The following is a 22,582-nucleotide window of genomic DNA, read 5'->3' on the forward strand; positions in this document are numbered from 1 at the left end:
GCTTTTTCCGCCGTCGTTGCTAGTTCTCCCATGTATTTCTGTTTGTCGGCTTTAATGCTTTTCTTCACTTCCCTGTTTGCTTCTGCGTAGTCTGCTTGTGCTTTGACTTTCTCTGCTCGTGTTCGACTGTTGTTAATTGCTAGTTTCTTGTTCTTCCTTTCTTCAATCTTGTCCAGCGTTCCCATAGAGATCCTTTCCTTATGATGGTGCTTCTTAGGACCAAGAACCTCCTGACACGTTGAAGTTAGTGCTTCTTTTATCCCTTTCCAGTTGTTCTCCAAAGTAGTTTCTTGTTCTTTCAGTAGATCCTGTAGAGCTTGGAACCTGTTGTTGAGAGTTAACTTGAATTCGTGGAGCTTGTCAGTATCTCGAAGGAAGGCCGTATTGAACCTTTGTAGTGCTGTTTGTCCAGTTGTCCAGTGTTTCTTTAGCTTCAGTCTCATCTTGGCCACAACCAGGTGGTGATCTGAAGCTATGTCAGCTCCTCTCCGGGTTCTCACATCTTCCATTGTTCTTCGGAATTCTTTGTTGATACAGATGTGATCTATCTGGCTGTGTATGCGCTTGTGTGGAAATGTTGTGCCGCCTATAACCAATTTGTTGAATGCACATAGGTTTGCAAGTCTCTCCCCATTTTCATTTCTCCCTCCTAGTCCATGTCGTCCAATTATATCTTCATATCCTGTGTTGTCCACTCCAACTTTAGCATTTAGACCTCACATCAGGATGGTGAGGTCCTTTCGTGATCACTCCTCTATAATTGATTGCAGCCTTCCATAGAATTGATCTTTATCATCGTCGTTGCTATCATTGGTGGGTGCATAACATTGGATAACGTTCATTGTGATCCCCTCCTTCTTTGTTCTGAATGATGCTTCGATTATCCTGGGTCCATGAAATTCCCATCCTACAAGTGCATTTCGTGCTTCCCTGGACAGCATTAGAGTAACTCCGTGAGTGTGTGGAGCATTTTCCCCTTCGTGACCGGAGTACAGCAGCATCTCTCCTGTACCTAGCCTTTGTTGTCCTCATTTCCATTGCTATTTGACTGGTCTTCCCGGTCTCCCTTATTTTCCGGACGTTCCATGTACCTATAAAGAGTGTTGCTCTGGTTGTTAGAAGGTGTATCGGCCTCGTGACTTCCGAAGAATCTCGGCTTTCATCATGAGGCGTCATAATTATTCCTTCAACTCCCAGGGCAGAGTTTAAATGGTTTGAATTATTTTTTCTGGTTAGCGTTTTTTTAGCGAGTTAGTTTTTCTACGGGATGGGGTCGCTAACCCCATGCCCAACCCTCCTCCTTTACCGGGGCTTGGGACCGGCAGTAACTCTAGAAGAGCTACAGACGGAGTTGACTTAGTTAAGGCTTACAACCAAATACCTATGGCAACCGACGGCATTCCAAAAACCGCCATTATAGCTCTTTTCGGTCTCTACGGATTCTTACGAATGCCTTTCGGACTAAGAAATGCCGCCCAAACCTTCCAAAGGTTCGTAGACGAGGTCTTTCGAGGTCTCAACTTCGTACATGCGTATGTTGATGACTGCCTCATAGCAAGTCCGGACAGTGAATCACATCTCCAGCATCTGGGCATTGTTTTCGAACAACTCCAAAGGCATGGCATTACTGTCAACATTCAGAAATGCCAAATCGGAACAAACTCTTTAGACTTCTTAGGACACACTATTGATGCTCAAGGCATCCGACCCCTTAGAAGCAAAGTGGCGGCCATTCTGGATTACCGAGAACCGACCACGATTAAGCAATTGCGCACTTTTAACGGCCTCGTAAGTTTCTACAGACGGTTCGTGCCAAATTGCGCATCCCTTATGAAACCGCTAACCGACCAACTTCGTGGAAATGCAAAATCAATTAGTCTAGACGACACCGTTCGAAAAGCATTCTCCACAGTTAAGGAACATATCGCAAAGGCAACCCTGCTTGCGCATCAGGACACTCAAGCGCCCATTAGTACCGCCGTAGACGCATCCAACTCAGCAATCGGAGGAGTCTTACAACAATGGGTTAACAACTCATGGCAACCTTTAGGATTTTTCTCGAGACGGTTGCTAGACGCGCAATCTAGGTACAGCACTTTCGGTAGGGAACACCTAGCTATGTATTGTGCTGCACAGCGTTTCCAACATTCCATCGAAGGAAGAGAATTCACGCTTTTTACCGACCATAAACCTCTTACCTTCTCTTTAAGTACTCACCGCGAGAGTCTCGACAACTCGACTACATTTCGCAGTTTACTTCAGATATACAACACATTTCTGGAGCAAAAAATGCAGCCGCAGACGCCTTATCTCGTATTAGTTCATTGAACAGTTTCCAAGGAATCGACCTTCTTAAACTCGCTCAGCTTCAAAAACGAAGACACTGATCTTCAGCACGAGTTATCCTCGACAACTCTAAAACTACGTATTAAGCAGATGTGACACATCTACAGATAGGGATCGTCCAATCGTACCAAAACATTATCGACGCAACGTCTTCAATACGTTGCACAATCTTTCTTATCCAGGTGTTCGTGCAACAATCAAGCTCATAGTAGAACGGTTTTGCTGGTCTGACATGAATAAAGACGTGAGGGAGTGGGCACGCTCCTGTGTAAGCTGCCAGAAATCTGTCATAAGACACAACAAATGTCCCTTAGGTTCTTTCAAAACCCCCGATGCTCGTTTCGACCACGTTCATCTAGATTTGGTAGGACCCTTACCCGATTCAAACGGATACTCATGTCTCTTAACATGCGTAGACCGTTTCACTCGATGACCAGAAGCTGAAACAGTGGCTCGCGCTTTCGTCAAACGATGGGTAGCAAATTTCGGCAGCCCTTCAACCATTACTACAGACTGCGGACGCCAGTTCGAATCTGGACTTTTCCGTTGTCTGACCTCACTATTAGGAATCACTCGCTTCCGAATGACCGCCTACCACCCACAAGCAAACGGGTTGGTAGAACGTTTTCATCGACAACTTAAAGCTTCACTACCAGCTACAAACGTTTCACAGTGGGCCGGCGCTCTTCAATTCGTCGTACTAGGCATTCGCAATGAAGTGAAAGTTGACGTTGGATACACTGGAGCTCAACTCCTTTATGGGATGACATTCGACCTCCAGGAGAATTCGTGGATCCTTCATCTTCTCCAGTGGACGTGGATCTAAACTCCTATGCGAAGACGCTTGCAAACGCAGTGCGTTCAGTTAAACCTGTTTCCACTCGACCACAATCAACTGATGTTTTCGTTCAACCTGAATTACGACATAGTATACATGTCTTCCTTCGTCGAGACTCACATCGACAACCTCTCGAATCAGCATACGAAGGACCCTTCAAAGTTTCTCAGCGTGAACCTAAGCCCTATGTAGTCGATAAGAACGGCACGAGCGACAGCATCAGTACCGATCGCCTAAAAGCAGCGTACTTAGAAGGAAACCCTATCTACGTCGATTTTCCTTCGGTACATTCGAACGACACGGCTCCTACACTTGTAGTACCCCACACGACAGTCGACACACAACTTGATACTTCGTCAACGTCGGAAAATAAACATAAGACAACGCGTTCTGGAAGAAGAGTAAGACTTGCAGAACACTCAAACAACTGTTACACGTAGGACACAAACTTTACCTCGAATTCTCTTTGCATTATTTATTATAAAAAAAGATTTTTTTTAGTATGCTCATTTTTATATATTTATTTTAAAAAAAACAATTTTTTACTTCTGAGCGCATATATATATATTTTTATAAAAGAAACAAAAAACCAATCTTTTACGATCGCTTTTACGCTGTCGCAAGTGTATTAGTTTATATATTATATATTTTTCCGCTCACCTTGTGTCCCTATGCACTCACACGTTATATTTTTTCTCTTTTCCAGGACGGCAGGAAAAGAACGACGAAGTTTCACAAGGAACCGAAATTTTCATTGTACTTTGTTTCCTTATTACTGTGTTGTACATTATTGTCCCTTAGTGTAAGGAAAGACGACCGGGCGCTGCTAAACATAGCAAGCTATCAGAAGAGTGTTTACCAACGACAAACTCGTTGGGTTTACACTTCTGGCTGGTCACGTCTTAGGGTCATCACTACCTCACTAGGGGGGGGGGAGTGACCTGTAGCTGTAAATAATTCCCCAAAATCAATAGCTCATTAAGTGTTCGACATTGGATGCTGACTACATTATTTTAAGCAGACTTGTTTAACTGAAGGCTTTCGGTCATGCATCCGTACCAGATCACGTTACGATCCAGCGTGGGACACAGCTCCTACGTTCACTAGCCAGATCAGAGTAAACGCTTCTCGATATAGTGATAACGTATCAAATATATCTTTCCGATCTCTTCGTATCTGACTTCTGATTTCAACTGGTTGGGGAATGCTTCGAACATAGAAGGCGTTACTGGTTTAGAGTTGCAAAACTTCAAGACTAGTCGTATCTTCAGTAATCTTTCGGTTAATTATAGGTTCTTACTATTTTATCTACATATTTTGGTCTTCATTGAGTCCCCGATGTCACTTTATTCTCAGTGGACTGCATCAGAATTTCTATATCTGATACTGCAATGTGTTTTCTATCCACCCCCATGGTCCTTTCTCAATTTCCTCCCCAGACAGTAGTTGGTTTGCTCACTCACCTCCAGTAATAGGAATGGTTGATCATTAGACCAATTTGATCACTAAGAGTCGTTTCTCTGTGGCGATTCGATTTCCCTAAAATATCCACGGATAACGTTGATAATACTTGTTTTGATAAGAGATAGTAGCCGTTGACCAATCAGTGACTAAAGAGGCATCCCAACCTAAATTGCTTGATCATGGTTAAAAACGTTTGAAGCATTCGTCGGCTTAGTGTAACACACAATACTTTTTGACGGTTGCTAGTGATTGTGTACTTTGGTTTTCAAGTCTTAGTACTTTTGTCCTAGAATTTGTATCCGTGATTTCTCGCTAGTAATTTGCTGATAAATAAAGACACATGTGTAAGCTTATTTATGAGCACCAATTAACAAATTCGTTTTAGAGGTAAAACATGACAAAATGAACTGCAGACACACCCACCCTTTACAAGTAATCTAACGCTAGAATAAGCTGTGGGTTGAAGTTGTTCAAGTGACTTTTCATGAGTCATTTAGAAGTAGAGTTGACGTATTCTTAAGGACTCAGAACAATATTTTATAATTTTCTAGTATCCCTTTGGCTTGCTCAATATATCTACATACCTATCCGAAAAAACCAGTGATACACCACTACTAGAAAAAGAAGCCTATTAAGTGGAAGCTTTTTCTATTTCGTCAGCAACCACTCAAACCATTTGGGATCACTCATTGAGGACTTAACTTCAGTCGATTAGTATCACTATGTTTCATTCTTGAATCGTTTGCATCGTTTACAAAAAGCATGATGACCTAAATGGTCTCGAAAATTCATTGAAATGAACTGCGAATAGCAGAGGACTTGAAGTATTGACCCTCATCCAGATGTGTAGTTAACTTAAAACTTCAAATATTTGTTAGAAATGACTAAGGAGACTATCTTACTCCATATCCTCTATGCTTTTCCAAAATTAAGATAAGGATTCCTGGGAAAAATTAATCTGTTACTCAAAACAAACAGTTTAAAAACATTGAAGTTGTTTGAATTGTACGGAGTCAGTCGTCTACACTTCCTGTGGTAGCGGAAGCGCGCTCTCCTCCATTTTGCTGATGATTCAGTTTAGATGATTGCGATTATGGGCGTTTCTAATTCTCCGGCCATGGGGAAAGAAAAGCACAAGTGCAGTAATAGGTTTCTACCTTTGCAGAGCTTTGTTTACGTTTCAGCTAGCGGTAACAAGTTGGGTACAGATAATCGTGATCACATGAGACATCCGCAGTAGCCGAATTAGTTTTGGGAGTTAATCCCGTCATTTACGTAAGTTACATAGGTTATTGATCACTGGTGTATTTTGCATCTAAGACTGGTACAACCCTCAATCGCTAGACGGAGTCAGTAGGTGAAAATCTTAGCTGTTGGGTGTTGTATAGTCTAATTAAAAATTCGGAATGTGCATTGTACTTACTACTAACTGGTATTGTTCGAAGATTGGAGTTGAAGTAACACGATTGGTTTCGTTACTCGCCTTTCACTCCTGTTTAACATACAGATTAATTACCATTGTCCCTGTTTTATTAGGTGGGTCTTCCGAAGTGCCGGGTTGTCTAATTATCAAACGTGTCGAGAGAATTGCATGAGTGAAGACGAAATAGCGTGCAAATCCCAAGATGAGACTTGGAAGTGGTTGGTTGGTTAACTAGTAACTCGGTTTTTGTAAATACTTGAATCTAGTTTCACAACTTCGGATGGTAGGAAACTTACTGTTGAGAATCTGTGCAACTGCACTTTAACTTAAGATACTTTTTACTATTTCACGCTAAAAGCTTGTTTGGGTAATATCTGACCTGTTGACACTTCTAAAAATGTGGAGTAATAGCTAAAAGGCATCTAGCCAACGATTACTTTAGTAAATGTCTGACATTTTTGAGATTTGTCCCTTTAGATTGCGAGGTACTGCGCGCTACTTATTTAATTAACATCACATTTTCGCTTTTACCTGACATGAAGTCAGTAAACTCTCCAAGTGGGTGACGGTTAAAGTGTTGTTCACTTTTCTCCATGAATGTTGCCCGATAGTTGACAGCTAGAAATCGGTAGTATTTTTTGTAAGATGCGAATTTACTGTATGAGTTCGCTAACTGGCCAATCGCATGTCCCCTCGCACCGCTACAATACTGGGATTAAGGTAAAAACCAAGTTCAAGATCAGTTCCTTGATATGCAATGTCTAAGGTTTGAAAGCATTAGATGTGAAAGAGCCTGATGATACTAGTTATCAGGTCAACTTGCCGGTAGTTAAGATGTATGCTTGCACTTCACGGAAGTTTCATGCTACCCACTGGCTATTCTTTAAATAAAATATATTTCTATAGTGTAGCCTTCCCTACCATCATTCATGAAAGTCACTGTTTCTTAGTTTACGGACTATGCATAATCGACAAAGTAGCAAGATTCATAATATTCCACACATTAAAACTTACTGTTTTACTTTTGCTTCTTATTTGTAGAACTAAACCTATAATCGGGGATATTATTACTCATGCGTACCTACACGCCTTGATGTGCAGAAGGATTCCAACTGCTTGTTCGAAGCTGCGACGGAAACATGGTTCTTATATGTGGTTACGCTCCAGTCAATCTGTATGATTTCCATTATTGAAAAGACATTCCGATCAATTTTTGCATATGTATAACATGCCACTAGTCCCATTTTTGTTTGTTGTTAATATATCATTGAACCTCTATATTCTTTTTCCTGAAACAGATGGACGACACTTGTAACCATGTAAATTGGAACGGTTTTTTTTACTTGGCATTGATTTAAAGGTCAGCGATGTCTGAATCTTCACTTGTGGTTGATTTGTAAGTACTGTTTTCACAGTGACCTTTAACGAATTCCTCGGAAAATCTGAGTAATTTTTGAATTTAGGGTCGGATAGGTTTAAAATTCATGTAGTAAAGCTTTTTGTTTAAACATTTGATAGCGTGAAAATCATCTCGGTCATGCGGCTATCACTTCGTAAAGGAGCCTCGGGAAATTTTATTCCTGCTGAAAACGTGAGTTAACTACTTAGATGATCAGTCATGTTGATGCCTATCTCAGTATACCTGTTTATTCCTTAGATGTGATGGGGTTGCCCTCAAAGTATATTCGTGGCTCGCTTTAACGTTAAGCCTCTCACGAGCAATTGTTACCTTCTGGGATGTTTTCCAACCAGGCAATAAATAAACAAATCAATAAAACGGTAAACATGACCCACTTTTTCCCATGTAACGTTAATGAAAATTTTCCCAGGCACATCGACCAGTAAATTATACACACTAACTCCACAAACTTTTTATTAATTTTATTATCTTCAGCATACAATTGTTCCTGAATATTAGGAGTGATGGTACCGTTCATTTGGAAGTCGTCCTCTCCTCCAATGTGTCCTGTAAGATTCTTAACTGTTATGTCTCTCTTCCTATTCATAGTTTATTTTATGAGTTCCGTTGGGTAACATACCTTCACACTAATCTCGACAACTAAATTTCTCAACGCAAGAACGTGAGTGACTGTAAGACTGATACCACGTGCTCAGTCCTCGGGGGACCCTCATCCAGTCACAATGTAGGATCAATTATCGAATAGCGTTAAGTTTAACCGATGTCAGATATTACTATCTCAAAGTGTTCAGTCGTTCACGTTCACTTTGTGATTAAAGGAGCACCTAAGGGAAGTACCTAGTTTATCTCAGGTCTTATCTGCTCTGGTTGTTGACTTGTGAACAAAACTTGATGCGACGGCCTCCACGTTTCTGTAAGCTTATTTAGGCATGTTGAAACCCGTAAGTTTTTTCGTTGGTGTAGAACCTGCACAAGTTACTGTCGATCTTGAATTCCAATATCACCATACATCCCTTTGTACTGTTTTTCTAAACCCTATCCTTGGAGTCCAGTCTTGTAATCATTGATCTGGTTCCTTATATTTGTTTCATGTTAACCGGTTATGACGGCGAATGCGTTGTACTTCGTTTGTATTTGGATATTTGGCTGACTGAATGGCTTATAGTCAGCGAGTCTGTCGCTTATTAAGGTTTTCTGGTCTCCGTGGAACTATCCTGTCATTCATGGAACGAAACCACTTATACTCGTTTAAACTAGGAAGCAAGTCTTAAAGCCGTTATGGTAGTATGTATTCTTTTAACATAAGTGGTGACCTCGTGCTGTCTGAAACTTGTAGATGCTGCATCTTGAATGGCTATCTCCGAGTGACTTCTAAATTTGCGGGTTTTTAATGCTCAAGTATCCGGCTGGTGAACAGAGTTCTAATGCAGAGTGCAGAAAATTGTTTGTTAGCGCTTGCTTGTCAGATGATTTCTAATGAAATTTCAGTTAATAGTGAAGATAATGATGAGCTTCATGATCAGATGTATAATAAATGACCGCTGTTTTGTGATATTGGGATAGAGGGTCGACATTGCAATGCTCTATCTTTCACAGTTAAGTAAAATTTACTATTCTGAAGTTCTTTGTACCACAAAGCTTAATGTAATCAAATAGATATCTGCATCCACGTGCCAGCAAATATTTTGGACAGCTGTCAAACAAGATTCTTCTGACTGACACTTAACTGACTATTTGGTATCAAAAATATCCGAGTAAGAATTACTAGTTAGGACAGCATACACTACATACTGCGTTTAGAGTTGACCAAAGATAAGCAGAACCGCAATAAATTTTTATACGTACTAGTTTATTAGCTAAATCATAGTGGGGGATTGTAAAAAAGCTCGAAGACAGTGGACTGGCCAGCTATTGTAATTGTGGTAGTGCACAAGACACAAGCTGAATACAAATATCAGTCAGTCACAACGTAGAACTTCGTACGTACGTACATCAGTTCGAGTTGCCATACCACATTAGCACAGAGATGCAGTTGTCCATTCAAATCCCATAGTGGTAGAAGTAGTAGGAGTATAATCAGAAATCCAAAAGATTAGGGTTTGAAGAAATTATTGAAGGAGTATAATACAGTGAAATAAATTTGGAAACAGAAAAAGATAAAGACATGAGGAATTCAGAAGATTAGAATTTGGTAGAACACAAAGAGTGGATGCACCTTCGCCATTGCAAACGATTTTGAGCCATGTCATTCAAGGTCTCTAACCATCGATTGCTATCATCTCGCGAATCCCAACCAGGTAGTCTACACCTACCAACATGGCCCAGTCCACTTGTCAGTGACTTCATTGATTTGTGCCACGTTTTGGTCTGGCCACCCCTAGCTTTCTTCCAACCTGCTCCTACACCATGAAACATTGCACGTCGGGGCAGTCGGTGGTCGGGCATACGTAACACATGTCCCAGCCATCTCAACTGATGAAGTTTCACTACTTCAATCGATTTGCCATCCCTACCTAGTACTCGTTTCCTAACAACTGCATTACTTACCCGGTGGTCCCAGGATATACGAGCAATGCTTCGAAGACACCTATGATCGAACACTAGTAGTCTACGAATATCCTCTACTCTTATTGGCCATGTTTCACTGCCATAAAGTAGGACGGAGCGAACTGCTGCACAGTAAACCCGTCCTTTGGTTGCTAGACGGATATCTCGCCTACGCCATAAATGACGCAAGTTGGCGAAAGCTAGACGAGCCTTCTGTATCCGTGCTGAGATTTCGTCACACACCAGACCACAAGGGTTGATGAGACTCCCAAGATAAGTGAAGCTGTCAACACGCTCAACTACTTCACTCCCTATCATTAGTTCAGGTGTCGCTGCAACCCAATCCTGAAGTAACATTTTGCACTTCGAGGGAGAGAATCGCATCCCGAACATGCCTGCATAGTTGCTTATAGTGGTCCGAAGACTCTGCATGTTGTCAGCGTCTTCACCGAGTAAAACTATGTCGTCGGCGTATTCTAAGTCAACAAGTGAGCCTCCCGGTAAAAGTTCAACTCCTGGAGATTGAGATGATGAAAGTGCTATCTCTAAAAGTATGTCAATGACAAAGTTAAACAAGAATGGGGAGAGTGGACAGCCCTGACGAACGCCACTTGAGGTAATCAGTTCTGATGACAGTTCGCCATAGGCTCTAACTCGACCAGTTGTGTTCGAGTAGGGAGCCTTTATGAGGTTAATGTACTTCTTTGGTACTCCTTTCAGTGACAAACACTGCCATAGAACCTCACGATCAACGGAGTCAAATGCCGCCTTAAGGTCAAGAAATACTACTATTGTGGGACGTCTGAATTTGTGTCTATGTTCTAGGACCTGACGTAGGGTGAATATCTGGTCTATGCAACCACGTCCAGGTCGAAAACCAGCCTGGTTTTCTCTAGTCTGCTCTTCACGAGCTTTGGTTAGGCGACCTAGTATTATTGAAGCTAATATTTTAGACACTATATTAGTCAAACTGATCCCTCTGTGATTGTCACAGGAGGACTTTTGTCCTTTCTTATAGACTGGCACAATCAGTGATTGGGACCAGTCAGATGGAATTACGTCCAGTTCCCAGATTCTACCTAAGACCTCAGTCAATCTCGTTGCTAGTACTGGACCACCATCCTTAAAAATCTCAGGGGTCAACCTGTCAGGGCCTGCTGCTCTCCCTCGCCTCAGATTTCCTATAGCTTTTTCAACCTCGCAGAGGGTTGGAGGACTTACATCAATTTGCCATTCAGGACGACTGGGGATCGTGGGTAATTGAAGTGTGGCTGAAGGCCAGTTGAACTGATCCCTAAAGTGTTCTGCCCATCGATCCAATCTCCTGGATTGAGAATGAATAATATGTCCATCTTTATCTGAGATGGTTTCACTGATATTGGGGTTCCTAATACCGGTTTCATTAACGAGTCTGAATAGCTGCCTACTGTTACCTATTGCCGCTGCCTTTTCCATCTCTCTTGCTTTCGCTACCCACCACTGTTCACGATCATTACGTAGGCTTCTTATAAGCCTGCGCTTAAGTTGACTCCGCTCTTCGTTATGTTCAGAGCCAGGTGGGATGGGTTTACGAGCATCTATCAGTGCGGTAGATGCAGCCGAGATCCATGGTTTCTCCCTAACGTTATGGTTTACCTTACTAGCGGATATCACTGCTGTTTCCACAGCTTTTCGGATGTCATTCCACGCTGCCTCGGGGTGGACACAACTTACATGGCTGCCTAACTGTTTTTCTAGTTGTTCCTGAAATATATTCTTAGCTTGCCTATCATTAAGTAGAACCCTTAGAGGCTTCCCTGCAGTGTCTTTCCTACGACCAGTAAGACGCAGACAGATACGTGCTCGCACTAGAGCATGATCTGAATCTAAACATGTGCCCCAGAATGAGCGACAGTCTTCTATTGAGCCCCTCCATCGGTGGCTGATAGCGATGTGATCTAATTGGGTCCAACGTTGGGACGAATTCGGGGGTCGCCATGTCAAAAGATGTTTTTCCTTATGCTTAAAGTTAGTATTTGCAAGAAATAGGCGGTTATCTGAGCATAGCTGCAACAGACGGTCGCCATTATCTGTTCTTTTCGCCATGACACCATAAGATCCACCCAGGTGTCTTTCCCTTCCACTTAGTTTACCTACTTGAGCATTAAAGTCATCTGCTACTATTACTACATCAGAACGCCTAGCTTTTTGGAGAAGGTCAGAAAGTTTCCTGTAGAACTCATCTTTTATATCGTCTGAGCTGCAGTCAGTGGGAGAGTAGGCAGAGACGACGAAGAGGCAACGACGAGTTTCCCTATCTTTCCGGGTCCTTACTGATCCGTTTAATCGGACAGCGCATACACGACTGTCTACTGGGATCCAGTCTAAAAGAGCTAGTTCTGCCCTAGGACTTAATGCTATACCTACTCCAGCGAGGCCACGGGAAGTAGCATCAGGGCTTCCAGATACACGAAGCGTGTATCGAGATGAATCTTTATTTTGATTAGGTGCGGTCAAATGAATGACACTACTCGGATCTTGTATGCGAGTTTCGGAGACGCAGTACACATCGATGGTGTAAGATTCTAGAGTCCTAGCTAAGGAAGCCTGTTGTCCTATTTGGCACAATGTTCGGACATTAAAAGTTCCTACATGTAGTTTAGAGCGTGGTTTCAGGAGACCAGGAATAACGTTCCGTGTACTTGAATCGTTTGCCCTAGCGGTGTGAGGTGATAAAAGGACGTGGGAAGGATTAGTCGTGGAGATAAGAGAGTTATTAGGAGGTGTAGGAAGGATTTGAAAGTGACCAACTTGGTCTCGTGTGCAGTTAAGGGTATGAGGGCTAGTATCACTTCCCGGCTGCCCACACCGTGGAAGGGTATTTCTTGAGGGACCTGAAAAAGAAGTTGGATTAGTGTTGGTCTTAACGACCTGGGAGCGTGACCGCAGTGCCCAAGGGACAACTGCTTGAGGCCGGTCACGCACGGCCTTTTTGTGGGGGATTTTTGACGTGTTAGCTCTGCTCTTCAAAAGTCCTTACCGCCGGAGACGGAAATCCGTGGGATAAGGCGAGGTGTGCATTTTTAGGGTCGACCTTTTCTAACCCCACCCCTCCTTGTGGGAAGGCAGCATCGCTGTCATGCTGGTTGTCTGAAGGAAACACCTTACTGCTTTCACACCTCTGTACAGTCAGCGGTACGACTTCGCCTTCGGACCTTGGGATTGCTGCTTTTAGTCTCACCGCTCTTCAACCGACCTGTCTGGCATGGTAGGACCTTGAGGAACGATTGTTCCAGCCAGCATAGCTCGATCGGATCATCACGATAGGCAAGCCCGACCACCACGTCAAGGTAGCAGCAACGGTCGGGGAATACAAATATAACATTGCTAGTTTCTCCTGATGTAAATTCAAACACCAGAAAGACTAACACAAAAGTTTGCGCGTGATATTACTAAGTTTCACATCTAAACAAAAGGAAAATAACGAAATGATGACAAGAAAACATGGATTTGTACGTGTGAAACATATGCGGTCGAGTTAATGGACACGATCAATGTCACAGAAAACACCATAACCCAAAATATATGAAAAGGGAACAAGAAGAGCTACCGATTTGATGGGATGATAAACATATCAGTGAGCGAAATAAATTTCAGTGAGAAGGACATAATAGGCTAGTTGCGAGCAATTATATATTCGAAGAATAAAAACCACTGAATAACAAACAAAATAATCGTACAAGAAAGTTAAATGAATGACAGTCAAATATTAACGAACGATGAAAAACAATTAATAGAAAAGAGAAGAAGGATATGGAAAACCAACGAAGGAAATAAACCTATTTCTAAATGCATTTGGCCTTCGAGATGACAGATGTAGGGTGGTGGTTGCCTGAGTGTTTATTTCTCGTTTTAGATTAGTGTGAATTAATTGTATTATAGACGCTTGTATTGGTTGGAAGAATGTGCTTCCTGCGGATAGGATTCGTTGAATTTGGAAATGAATTTTGAGTTGGTGATGGTAGTGTTAGTGGTGGGTAACTGAGTGACTAGTTAGTATATTGTTGTTTATTGTTAACTATGCAAATGTGTGGTTATTTCTTTCCTGTGATAGAGTTAGTGGACAAGGCGAGCTGTGGATGATAGGTGATGAATTTGCAATGAACAATGATGGAATCACTAGTCTCTGTGATGATTGTAGGAATGTAGATGTTTGTTGTATTTGAGGAGAAGGTGTTGTGATCAGTGTACGACCAGTAGTGGATCAACAAGTAAGCTTTGAGACATGTTAATGCTTTGACAGGAGAACTGAAGTCTTTGGGTTTGTGGACTGTGAGTGAGTGTGTGAGTAATTAAGTAAGTGAGTAAGTAAGTGAGTGCCTATATGAATGGGTATTGTGGAATGTTTTCTCTCTGTGTATATTTCCACTAGTGAGATTTAGGTTTTCATGTGGATAGTGAGTGTTGGGTATTGTGATGATCACGGAGAAATGGAAGGAGTAGGCGTAGAATTATGGTGTTTGGTGTACAGGTATGTATTTCTGTGTGTTATGCCGCGAAAGAATCAATCAGGTATGTCACAAATGTTGACGCGTAATAATATAATAGATGATGATATTAATTATTGTAGGGTGTTAGTTGCCTGAGTGTTTATTTCTCGTTTTAGATTAGTGTGAATTAATTGTATTATAGACGCTTGTATTGGTTGGAAGAATGTGCTTCCTGCGGATAGGATTCGTTGAATTTGGAAATGAATTTTGAGTTGGTGATGGTAGTGTTAGTGGTGGGTAACTGAGTGACTAGTTAGTATATTGTTGTTTATTGTTAACTATGCAAATGTGTGGTTATTTCTTTCCTGTGATAGAGTTAGTGGACAAGGCGAGCTGTGGATGATAGGTGATGAATTTGCAATGAACAATGATGGAATCACTAGTCTCTGTGATGATTGTAGGAATGTAGATGTTTGTTGTATTTGAGGAGAAGGTGTTGTGATCAGTGTACGACCAGTAGTGGATCAACAAGTAAGCTTTGAGACATGTTAATGCTTTGACAGGAGAACTGAAGTCTTTGGGTTTGTGGACTGTGAGTGAGTGTGTGAGTAATTAAGTAAGTGAGTAAGTAAGTGAGTGCCTATATGAATGGGTATTGTGGAATGTTTTCTCTCTGTGTATATTTCCACTAGTGAGATTTAGGTTTTCATGTGGATAGTGAGTGTTGGGTATTGTGATGATCACGGAGAAATGGAAGGAGTAGGCGTAGAATTATGGTGTTTGGTGTACAGGTATGTATTTCTGTGTGTTATGCCGCGAAAGAATCAATCAGGTATGTCACAAATGTTGACGCGTAATAATATAATAGATGATGATATTAATTATTGTAGGGTGTTAGTTGCCTGAGTGTTTATTTCTCGTTTTAGATTAGTGTGAATTAATTGTATTATAGACGCTTGTATTGGTTGGAAGAATGTGCTTCCTGCGGATAGGATTCGTTGAATTTGGAAATGAATTTTGAGTTGGTGATGGTAGTGTTAGTGGTGGGTAACTGAGTGACTAGTTAGTATATTGTTGTTTATTGTTAACTATGCAAATGTGTGGTTATTTCTTTCCTGTGATAGAGTTAGTGGACAAGGCGAGCTGTGGATGATAGGTGATGAATTTGCAATGAACAATGATGGAATCACTAGTCTCTGTGATGATTGTAGGAATGTAGATGTTTGTTGTATTTGAGGAGAAGGTGTTGTGATCAGTGTACGACCAGTAGTGGATCAACAAGTAAGCTTTGAGACATGTTAATGCTTTGACAGGAGAACTGAAGTCTTTGGGTTTGTGGACTGTGAGTGAGTGTGTGAGTAATTAAGTAAGTGAGTAAGTAAGTGAGTGCCTATATGAATGGGTATTGTGGAATGTTTTCTCTCTGTGTATATTTCCACTAGTGAGATTTAGGTTTTCATGTGGATAGTGAGTGTTGGGTATTGTGATGATCACGGAGAAATGGAAGGAGTAGGCGTAGAATTATGGTGTTTGGTGTACAGGTATGTATTTCTGTGTGTTATGCCGCGAAAGAATCAATCAGGTATGTCACAAATGTTGACGCGTAATAATATAATAGATGATGATATTAATTATTGTAGGGTGTTAGTTGCCTGAGTGTTTATTTCTCGTTTTAGATTAGTGTGAATTAATTGTATTATAGACGCTTGTATTGGTTGGAAGAATGTGCTTCCTGCGGATAGGATTCGTTGAATTTGGAAATGAATTTTGAGTTGGTGATGGTAGTGTTAGTGGTGGGTAACTGAGTGACTAGTTAGTATATTGTTGTTTATTGTTAACTATGCAAATGTGTGGTTATTTCTTTCCTGTGATAGAGTTAGTGGACAAGGCGAGCTGTGGATGATAGGTGATGAATTTGCAATGAACAATGATGGAATCACTAGTCTCTGTGATGATTGTAGGAATGTAGATGTTTGTTGTATTTGAGGAGAAGGTGTTGTGATCAGTGTACGACCAGTAGTGGATCAACAAGTAAGCTTTGAGACATGTTAATGCTTTGACAGGAGAACTGAAGTCTTTGGGTTTGTGGACTGTGAGTGAGTGTGTGAGTAATTAAGTAAGTGAGTAAGTAAGTGAGTGCCTATATGAATGGGTATTGTGGAATGTTTTCTCTCTGTGTATATTTCCACTAGTGAGATTTAGGTTTTCATGTGGATAGTGAGTGTTGGGTATTGTGATGATCACGGAGAAATGGAAGGAGTAGGCGTAGAATTATGGTGTTTGGTGTACAGGTATGTATTTCTGTGTGTTATGCCGCGAAAGAATCAATCAGGTATGTCACAAATGTTGACGCGTAATAATATAATAGATGATGATATTAATTATTGTAGGGTGTTAGTTGCCTGAGTGTTTATTTCTCGTTTTAGATTAGTGTGAATTAATTGTATTATAGACGCTTGTATTGGTTGGAAGAATGTGCTTCCTGCGGATAGGATTCGTTGGATTTGGAAATGAATTTTGAGTTGGTGATGGTAGTGTTAGTGGTGGGTAACTGAGTGACTAGTTAGTATATTGTTGTTTATTGTTAACTATGCAAATGTGTGGTTATTTCTTTCCTGTGATAGAGTTAGTGGACAAGGCGAGCTGTGGATGATAGGTGATGAATTTGCAATGAACAATGATGGAATCACTAGTCTCTGTGATGATTGTAGGAATGTAGATGTTTGTTGTATTTGAGGAGAAGGTGTTGTGATCAGTGTACGACCAGTAGTGGATCAACAAGTAAGCTTTGAGACATGTTAATGCTTTGACAGGAGAACTGAAGTCTTTGGGTTTGTGGACTGTGAGTGAGTGTGTGAGTAATTAAGTAAGTGAGTAAGTAAGTGAGTGCCTATATGAATGGGTATTGTGGAATGTTTTCTCTCTGTGTATATTTCCACTAGTGAGATTTAGGTTTTCATGTGGATAGTGAGTGTTGGGTATTGTGATGATCACGGAGAAATGGAAGGAGTAGGCGTAGAATTATGGTGTTTGGTGTACAGGTATGTATTTCTGTGTGTTATGCCGCGAAAGAATCAATCAGGTATGTCACAAATGTTGACGCGTAATAATATAATAGATGATGATATTAATTATTGTAGGGTGTTAGTTGCCTGAGTGTTTATTTCTCGTTTTAGATTAGTGTGAATTAATTGTATTATAGACGCTTGTATTGGTTGGAAGAATGTGCTTCCTGCGGATAGGATTCGTTGAATTTGGAAATGAATTTTGAGTTGGTGATGGTAGTGTTAGTGGTGGGTAACTGAGTGACTAGTTAGTATATTGTTGTTTATTGTTAACTATGCAAATGTGTGGTTATTTCTTTCCTGTGATAGAGTTTGTGGACAAGGCGAGCTGTGGATGATAGGTGATGAATTTGCAATGAACAATGATGGAATCACTAGTCTCTGTGATGATTGTAGGAATGTAGATGTTTGTTGTATTTGAGGAGAAGGTGTTGTGATCAGTGTACGACCAGTAGTGGATCAACAAGTAAGCTTTGAGACATGTTAATGCTTTGACAGGAGAACTGAAGTCTTTGGGTTTGTGGACTGTGAGTGAGTGTGTGAGTAATTAAGTAAGTGAGTAAGTAAGTGAGTGCCTATATGAATGGGTATTGTGGAATGTTTTCTCTCTGTGTATATTTCCACTAGTGAGATTTAGGTTTTCATGTGGATAGTGAGTGTTGGGTATTGTGATGATCACGGAGAAATGGAAGGAGTAGGCGTAGAATTATGGTGTTTGGTGTACAGGTATGTATTTCTGTGTGTTATGCCGCGAAAGAATCAATCAGGTATGTCACAAACGTTGACGCGTAATAATATAATAGATGATGATATTAACTATTGTAGGGTGTTAGTTGCCTGAGTGTTTATTTCTCGTTTTAGATTAGTGTGAATTAATTGTATTATAGACGCTTGTATTGGTTGGAAGAATGTGCTTCCTGCGGATAGGATTCGTTGAATTTGGAAATGAATTTTGAGTTGGTGATGGTAGTGTTAGTGGTGGGTAACTGAGTGACTAGTTAGTATATTGTTGTTTATTGTTAACTATGCAAATGTGTGGTTATTTCTTTCCTGTGATAGAGTTAGTGGACAAGGCGAGCTGTGGATGATAGGTGATGAATTTGCAATGAACAATGATGGAATCACTAGTCTCTGTGATGATTGTAGGAATGTAGATGTTTGTTGTATTTGAGGAGAAGGTGTTGTGATCAGTGTACGACCAGTAGTGGATCAACAAGTAAGCTTTGAGACATGTTAATGCTTTGACAGGAGAACTGAAGTCTTTGGGTTTGTGGACTGTGAGTGAGTGTGTGAGTAATTAAGTAAGTGAGTAAGTAAGTGAGTGCCTATATGAATGGGTATTGTGGAATGTTTTCTCTCTGTGTATATTTCCACTAGTGAGATTTAGGTTTTCATGTGGATAGTGAGTGTTGGGTATTGTGATGATCACGGAGAAATGGAAGGAGTAGGCGTAGAATTATGGTGTTTGGTGTACAGGTATGTATTTCTGTGTGTTATGCCGCGAAAGAATCAATCAGGTATGTCACAAATGTTGACGCGTAATAATATAATAGATGATGATATTAATTATTGTAGGGTGTTAGTTGCCTGAGTGTTTATTTCTCGTTTTAGATTAGTGTGAATTAATTGTATTATAGACGCTTGTATTGGTTGGAAGAATGTGCTTCCTGCGGATAGGATTCGTTGGATTTGGAAATGAATTTTGAGTTGGTGATGGTAGTGTTAGTGGTGGGTAACTGAGTGACTAGTTAGTATATTGTTGTTTATTGTTAACTATGCAAATGTGTGGTTATTTCTTTCCTGTGATAGAGTTAGTGGACAAGGCGAGCTGTGGATGATAGGTGATGAATTTGCAATGAACAATGATGGAATCACTAGTCTCTGTGATGATTTTAGGAATGTAGACGTTTGTTGTATTTGAGGAGAAGGTGTTGTGATCAGTGTACGACCAGTAGTGGATCAACAAGTAAGCTTTGAGACATGTTAATGCTTTGACAGGAGAACTGAAGTCTTTGGGTTTGTGGACTGTGAGTGAGTGTGTGAGTAATTAAGTAAGTGAGTAAGTAAGTGAGTGCCTATATGAATGGGTATTGTGGAATGTTTTCTCTCTGTGTATATTTCCACTAGTGAGATTTAGGTTTTCATGTGGATAGTGAGTGTTGGGTATTGTGATGATCACGGAGAAATGGAAGGAGTAGGCGTAGAATTATGGTGTTTGGTGTACAGGTATGTATTTCTGTGTGTTATGCCGCGAAAGAATCAATCAGGTATGTCACAAATGTTGACGCGTAATAATATAATAGATGATGATATTAATTATTGTAGGGTGTTAGTTGCCTGAGTGTTTATTTCTCGTTTTAGATTAGTGTGAATTAATTGTATTATAGACGCTTGTATTGGTTGGAAGAATGTGCTTCCTGCGGATAGGATTCGTTGAATTTGGAAATGAATTTTGAGTTGGTGATGGTAGTGTTAGTGGTGGGTAACTGAGTGACTAGTTAGTATATTGTTGTTTATTGTTAACTATGCAAATGTGTGGTTATTTCTTTCCTGTGATAGAGTTAGTGGACAAGGCGAGCTGTGGATGATAGGTGATGAATTTGCAATGAACAATGATGGAATCACTAGTCTCTGTGATGATTGTAGGAATGTAGATGTTTGTTGTATTTGAGGAGAAGGTGTTGTGATCAGTGTACGACCAGTAGTGGATCAACAAGTAAGCTTTGAGACATGTTAATGCTTTGACAGGAGAACTGAAGTCTTTGGGTTTGTGGACTGTGAGTGAGTGTGTGAGTAATTAAGTAAGTGAGTAAGTAAGTGAGTGCCTATATGAATGGGTATTGTGGAATGTTTTCTCTCTGTGTATATTTCCACTAGTGAGATTTAGGTTTTCATGTGGATAGTGAGTGTTGGGTATTGTGATGATCACGGAGAAATGGAAGGAGTAGGCGTAGAATTATGGTGTTTGGTGTACAGGTATGTATTTCTGTGTGTTATGCCGCGAAAGAATCAATCAGGTATGTCACAAATGTTGACGCGTAATAATATAATAGATGATGATATTAATTATTGTAGGGTGTTAGTTGCCTGAGTGTTTATTTCTCGTTTTAGATTAGTGTGAATTAATTGTATTATAGACGCTTGTATTGGTTGGAAGAATGTGCTTCCTGCGGATAGGATTCGTTGGATTTGGAAATGAATTTTGAGTTGGTGATGGTAGTGTTAGTGGTGGGTAACTGAGTGACTAGTTAGTATATTGTTGTTTATTGTTAACTATGCAAATGTGTGGTTATTTCTTTCCTGTGATAGAGTTAGTGGACAAGGCGAGCTGTGGATGATAGGTGATGAATTTGCAATGAACAATGATGGAATCACTAGTCTCTGTGATGATTGTAGGAATGTAGATGTTTGTTGTATTTGAGGAGAAGGTGTTGTGATCAGTGTACGACCAGTAGTGGATCAACAAGTAAGCTTTGAGACATGTTAATGCTTTGACAGGAGAACTGAAGTCTTTGGGTTTGTGGACTGTGAGTGAGTGTGTGAGTAATTAAGTAAGTGAGTAAGTAAGTGAGTGCCTATATGAATGGGTATTGTGGAATGTTTTCTCTCTGTGTATATTTCCACTAGTGAGATTTAGGTTTTCATGTGGATAGTGAGTGTTGGGTATTGTGATGATCACGGAGAAATGGAAGGAGTAGGCGTAGAATTATGGTGTTTGGTGTACAGGTATGTATTTCTGTGTGTTATGCCGCGAAAGAATCAATCAGGTATGTCACAAATGTTGACGCGTAATAATATAATAGATGATGATATTAATTATTGTAGGGTGTTAGTTGCCTGAGTGTTTATTTCTCGTTTTAGATTAGTGTGAATTAATTGTATTATAGACGCTTGTATTGGTTGGAAGAATGTGCTTCCTGCGGATAGGATTCGTTGAATTTGGAAATGAATTTTGAGTTGGTGATGGTAGTGTTAGTGGTGGGTAACTGAGTGACTAGTTAGTATATTGTTGTTTATTGTTAACTATGCAAATGTGTGGTTATTTCTTTCCTGTGATAGAGTTAGTGGACAAGGCGAGCTGTGGATGATAGGTGATGAATTTGCAATGAACAATGATGGAATCACTAGTCTCTGTGATGATTGTAGGAATGTAGATGTTTGTTGTATTTGAGGAGAAAGGTGTTGTGATCAGGTGTACGACCCAGTAGTGGATCAACTAGTCTGCTAGGCAACATGATAATGGTACGGCAGGAGAAAGTAAGTCTTTGGGTTTGTCGACTGTGAGTGAGTGTGTGAGTAATTAAGTAAGTGAGTAAGTAAGTGAGTGCTTATATGAATGGGTATTGTGGAATGTTTTCTCTCTGTGTATATTTCCACTAGTGAGATTTAGGTTTTCATGTGGATAGTGAGTGTTGGGTATTGTGATGATCACGGAGAAATGGAAGGAGTAGGCGTAGAATTATGGTGTTTGGTGTACAGGTATGTATTTCTGTGTGTTATGCCGCGAAAGAATCAATCAGGTATGTCACAAATGTTGACGCGTAATAATATAATAGATGATGATATTAATTATTGTAGGGTGTTAGTTGCCTGAGTGTTTATTTCTCGTTTTAGATTAGTGTGAATTAATTGTATTATAGACGCTTGTATTGGTTGGAAGAATGTGCTTCCTGCGGATAGGATTCGTTGAATTTGGAAATGAATTTTGAGTTGGTGATGGTAGTGTTAGTGGTGGGTAACTGAGTGACTAGTTAGTATATTGTTGTTTATTGTTAACTATGCAAATGTGTGGTTATTTCTTTCCTGTGATAGAGTTAGTGGACAAGGCGAGCTGTGGATGATAGGTGATGAATTTGCAATGAACAATGATGGAATCACTAGTCTCTGTGATGATTGTAGGAATGTAGATGTTTGTTGTATTTGAGGAGAAGGTGTTGTGATCAGTGTACGACCAGTAGTGGATCAACAAGTCAGATAAAAATGTCCTAATAAGTATATGTGTGATCAAAT

General features: G+C 40.4%; 1 protein-coding gene across 1 annotated transcript; it reads left to right on the top strand.

Moving 5' to 3' along the window:
* Positions 1–5,729: 5,729 nt before the first annotated feature.
* Smp_200900 (uncharacterized protein) lies at positions 5,730–5,888 on the top strand (the record flags this gene model as incomplete). The annotated part of the gene is made up of 1 exon (XM_018793930.1): positions 5,730–5,888. One exon carries the CDS (start codon positions 5,730–5,732, stop codon positions 5,886–5,888), a length of 159 nt encoding a protein of 52 aa, XP_018648394.1.
* Between the last annotated feature and the right edge of the window lie 16,694 nt (positions 5,889–22,582).

This window comes from Schistosoma mansoni, chromosome 1 (genome assembly GCF_000237925.1).
Source record: "Schistosoma mansoni strain Puerto Rico chromosome 1, complete genome".
In the NCBI taxonomy this organism is placed as follows: domain Eukaryota; kingdom Metazoa; phylum Platyhelminthes; class Trematoda; order Strigeidida; family Schistosomatidae; genus Schistosoma; species Schistosoma mansoni.